General features: G+C 33.1%; 1 protein-coding gene across 1 annotated transcript; it reads right to left on the bottom strand.

Annotated features, from left to right (window-relative positions):
* Positions 1-584: 584 nt before the first annotated feature.
* Positions 585-3,073, bottom strand: LOTGIDRAFT_175856 (hypothetical protein; the record flags this gene model as incomplete). The annotated part of the gene is made up of 5 exons (XM_009062324.1): positions 585-604; positions 1,357-1,644; positions 1,833-2,120; positions 2,645-2,776; positions 3,004-3,073. 5 exons carry the CDS (start codon positions 3,071-3,073, stop codon positions 585-587), a joined length of 798 nt encoding a protein of 265 aa, XP_009060572.1.
* Between the last annotated feature and the right edge of the window lie 2,107 nt (positions 3,074-5,180).

Raw genomic sequence — 5,180 nt, 5'->3', positions numbered from 1 at the left:
ATAAGAGGTTTAGTTTGAGGTGAGTCACCAGGACCTGTAGAAAGATAAGTTATATATTATGTTATATTGATGATGATGTTAGTTTAACTAGTTGGTAGATAGGAGGTTTAGTTTGAGGTGAGTCACCAGGATCTGTAGAAAGATAAGTTATATATTGTGTTATATTGATGATGATGTTAGTTTAACTAGTTGGTAGATAGGAGGTTTAGTTTGAGGTGAGTCATCAGGATCTGTAGAAAGATAAGTTATATATTGTGTTATATTGATGATGATGTTAGTTTAACTAGTTGGTAGATAAGAGGTTTAGTTTGAGGTGAGTCACCAATACTAGTAGACAGATTTATACGGCCATATCTACTCTCGACTTCTCGCCTACGTGAATGCGAGGGTAAAAAAGGCCAGGAAAAAGCCCTATCGAAAATTACAAAAAACGAAAAATATTTAGTATGAGTTATTGCCCTTGTTCTTGAAAACGCGTTACATTTCCAGCTCGTAAACACTTTAAAAGGCACAATTGTCGACAGATTTTGACAAAATTTGTTGAAATTGTTTATTTTGGTGAAATGTGGCGTGAGTATTTGTAATTACCAATAGATGAACCCTACTGAAAATAAAAAATTGAAAACTATTTGATATGAGTTAATGACCTCAATCTTAAAAACATCTTCAATTTCACCAAGTTTCGTCACAATCAGTCGAGAATTGTGCCTTCTAACGCGTTTACAAGCGAAAAATTGAATGTGTTTCCAAGAACAAGGGCAATAACTCGTCAAATATTTTTGATACTTGGGCGATTACAAACACTCACATCAAGTTTCCTTCAAGCCTTTTTCCTCGACTTTTTTTCATTCATCTTTATCGACTTCTCGCCTTTTTTACTCTCGCTTTTATGTCTTTTTCTGGTCTTTTTCCTCGCATTTTCCTCACTTTCTCGCCCTTTTCCACGCTTTCTCGTCTTTTTTCTCTCTTTCTCGCCTTTTTTAACCACGCTTTCTCGTCATTTTTCTCTTTCTCGCCTTTTTTAACTCGCTTTCCCGCCTTTATCCTCACCTTGTCGTCTCTCGACATCTCGTGGGCGAGAAGTCGAGGGTAATATTGCCGCAGCCATATCTACTCAGATTAATGGTATTTAACTAATCACGTAGATAAACTAGAAACTGATTATCAGGTTAGAGATAAGGCCTTTAATGTTAATAAGTATTGGACCTGTAGAAAACAATGTTTCTAAAGGATAGTGAGTGTAAACCAGGAGAATAGTGTCTGTATTGGGTGTTTCAGTAGGGTGTATTTTGTAAATTATATTTAATATATTGATATGTTTATTACAAAATAGATTAATATTTCATATATACTTACCTAATGTAGTCGCCTGCGTCATTTTAGAATAAGAACTGGATCCGGAATTTGTGTGATATGCCCTAACCATAATGTAGTAGGTCGTGCTCGGTTCTAAAGACTTCAATATATGCGTTACTGTTAACTCCATATCGAGAAGTGTGGACCATCTAAATACTGTATCTTCTGTTTTGTAATACACATTATAGTTTGTTTCCGTTTCAAACATTTCTCCTGCAGTCCATTCAACATTTATCGATCTAGTTGTATTACTCCAGGCTCGGACATTTGTCGGTGGTGCTGTTTCCCCTGTAAAATAAGAACTATTCAAACAAGCCTCTTACTGATATAGAAATGCTCTAAAAATGATATGAGTATTTTAGAGTTAATACCAAGTTTAACGTATTCAATCTTCATATTTGAAGGGCAGCGAGTACCGCAATACTGGAATTATAGTAATTGAGATCAAACCTTCTTGACGAATAAATTCTACCCACCACGTAGTGTGAAGTTTGTAGTAAAAGTTCCCATTGGATTATTCGCTACGATCTGAAATACACCATGTGAATCTTCTGTGTATTTTCGAAACAACAATCTAATTCTGTAAGTTTCGTTTATTACATCTATATTTAGAGACAGGTCTTGTAATCCTGTAGATGTGAACTTCTGAATGGAATATGTTGGTTGTGGATTGCCGACTATCTTAAGGTAAATTTTTTTATCATTAGTCGGTGATGAGGAGAAAATGACTGGTTCCTGTACATCTTCATCCCACTGAGGGGCACCTGAAAATTTTAAAAGAATTATTGTTCTAAACTTAAGTAAAGTGTTTATAAAATCTTTAATTATACTGTCATAAATTTAAGAGCAATTGTTTAATAGAATCAATACAGTTGTGGGATCACAACTTTCGCAATAATAGCATGAGTACATTTGGCAATTTTCGACAGTTTCCGTATAGCTGAAAATTTTGTCGGTAATGATTGGTAGATTTTGTTGTCAGTTTGTTTTGTTGCCTGACTAATTATCTCTGATATTGTACAGTGATTTGTCACGTGATAGTAATATTGCAACCTGAATAAAATCTCTAGTTTTAGAGCGTCTAGGAGATAATTCTGACACAAAATTATGTATTTTTGAATAAAGAAGTAAAACATACAGTCGACTGTGACATCAATTCTGTTTGATTAGTAATTTGATCCATTCAATCTACCATAACATCTAAAATAGGTATCATCTTTACAACTTATCTTCTTCGTCATTGTTCAAGTGTGCAAAGGAATCCCAAAGTATCTGATAACAGAAGAACCTTTATAAACACGAAGATTGGAGCCAGACGTATAATTTGAAGGTATTGTACACTTAATCGTCATATTATCATTAACTTGAAATGTTCTTGGTGTAGCTGTACTACCATTTATAGTTATAGATGGCTGCGCTTCTGTAATATAAAAACGAAATGTCTAATTATTTCACAGTGGTTAAATGATCTTAAATATTGAGATTATTTTAATCCTTTCTAAACAGATTTTTAATTATTTGTCAGTTTTTCGGTTACAGTAAAGGGTAAAAGATAAACAGTTTAAGATTGAAAAATTAATTTCTATACACTAAAACAACTTCTCAGTTGAATAAACCTGAAATAAAAAAAAACATAAATATATTTACCTATAAATGTAAAAACTAAACACAGTCCAACACTCAATATTATCATCGTCTTTAACCATTTTAAATCCATGATTACTGATTGTTTATAGTTATAAAGTAATGAAACCTCTCAGTGGTCTGTGATAAACCTAAAATAAAACAAACAATTACTGTAGTAAACGATAATACATATTATCTCTAAATATGTTATCGCCCTCGATTCGGTAAAAGTAAGTCCAGGTTGGTTTGTACCAATTTGCAAAAGCCAAAATATGAGAGAAACAGACAATTTGTAAATTGTAACGTATCATGTCCTTGTTCGTGTCAGTCATTTCAGTTCTCGTATCCACTCTTCTGAATGTGATAGAAAGACAAAATTTCACAGAAGTTTAGAAGAATCTTTGTACCATTATATAAACAGGGTTCCCGAATCCCTTCACAACATAGATCAAAATATGGACAAATTGAAACTTGATTCAGAACAGGTCTTCTCTCTATTTATTATCTGTTGTGTGTCCTCTACCTGTACCACAGTCTGTAATCGTAGGGGTATGATTTCAATAAATCTCTGAATTGGTTGTAGAAAGGATTTATCATAAAATAGATTAGAGAGATTTCAGAAACGTGTTCATGTGAGAGACAAGTTACCAATAAATACTACTGACACGAACACCACTAAAATCTCACTATCTCTAAAACCATTAGTTTAATTTTAAAAAGTATATTAATATTATGGCCACTTCACAAATATAACATTATGTGGGTGTTAAATGTATAAAGCGAAGAAAATTTGATACAGAGATATCTTCCTTCTTATACTTAAAAAAAAAATTAAAAAAAAACAATAGAGCAGTCTGCATTACACGGTATATTGCCCCATTCGAACAACTAGACGCTTTTTCCATGTCAGTTTCTCTTATCTGCATTACTTACAGGGGGAAACCGGTTTGAAAATACCAAAGGTTTTATCTCGACCTATGCCAAGATTGAACCCGGGATCTTCAGGTTAGAGAACAAGCGTCTAACTCACTGAGCCATCTCAGTGCCCTGTTTAGTGGGGATGTATTCAATTTGAAATCGGATTAATATAAAATTTCAAAACAAACATCCTGTTAAGATCTATCACGAGACTTACTTTTTACCTATTTATTACTGTCACTTGATCCAGATAAACGTCGTGTCATTCTTCTATAATCGCATAGAAGTTCTTTTATGTGGGGTTCACAACTTGGTGAATTGACTACAAAATGGTGTCAAAATCGTTCATCTCAGTATTAAAGATTTGAGGCGCCAGTTCGGTTTTTTCCTGTATCCTGGAAAGGATTCTGCATTTTTAGATTTTTAAATCTCTTCAATAAGGTTGTAAATGTAAACAATCAAACATAGATAACTAATTAATGACGAACGGTCGCTTATGGAGCACAAATCATTGCATGATGGCGAAATGCTCTGAAGAAGCTATTGAGCTGAAAGTATGCTAAGATAATGTACATAAATATGGATTAAATAATAACTTGTTCTCTCGAAAATGGATTAAAAGTGTTTCAATTTACTAAAAATTGAAGACAACCCTGGTTTATATATATATATATATATATTATTGTATTGGATATCATATATATATAATAGTATTTTTCTAGACTTTCGTCTAGACTCTCTCAAAGCAATCAGCCACTAGGTTCATTATCAAAATTTATCTTTGTTAAAAAATTCCCCAGTGTTCTGTATATGATGCTGATTTAGATCTATATTTTGAGAAACTGGTACAATGCAGTGTTATTTGTGATAACAAAAGCATTGTCATGCCCAAATCTTGTAAATCTAGAGCTATTTCAGTGCAGAACGAGCATGTGAAAGAGGTCAAGGTAAATGGTTGCACTCGGAATGATGATTGAGAAGGAATCAAACACGAGCAAAATACAATTACACACAACTCAGTCAACTCAAAAGCTGCAAAATGGCAGAGGCTGTACTATTGACGGGGAATTTTGTTCAGTTGTCAAAATGAAATGTAGATAAGATTGTATCGGTAATAATATCGAGGATCAACTGGGTTAAGAGAATAACATTTTGAAGAATGAATAGAAATATATATTTAACAATGTGTCTTATGACTCTGGTAAAATATATGTTTTAAATTGTTGAAGAGGCGAGAAAATCCATGATTGTCAAAACAATGTATATCTGGCTAGTTTAAC

Source organism: Lottia gigantea (assembly GCF_000327385.1).
Source record: "Lottia gigantea unplaced genomic scaffold LOTGIsca_505, whole genome shotgun sequence".
Taxonomy (NCBI): Eukaryota; Metazoa; Mollusca; class Gastropoda; family Lottiidae; genus Lottia; species Lottia gigantea.
Note: the sequence above shows the minus strand (reverse complement) of the source record. Positions and strands in the feature narration are given on the sequence as shown.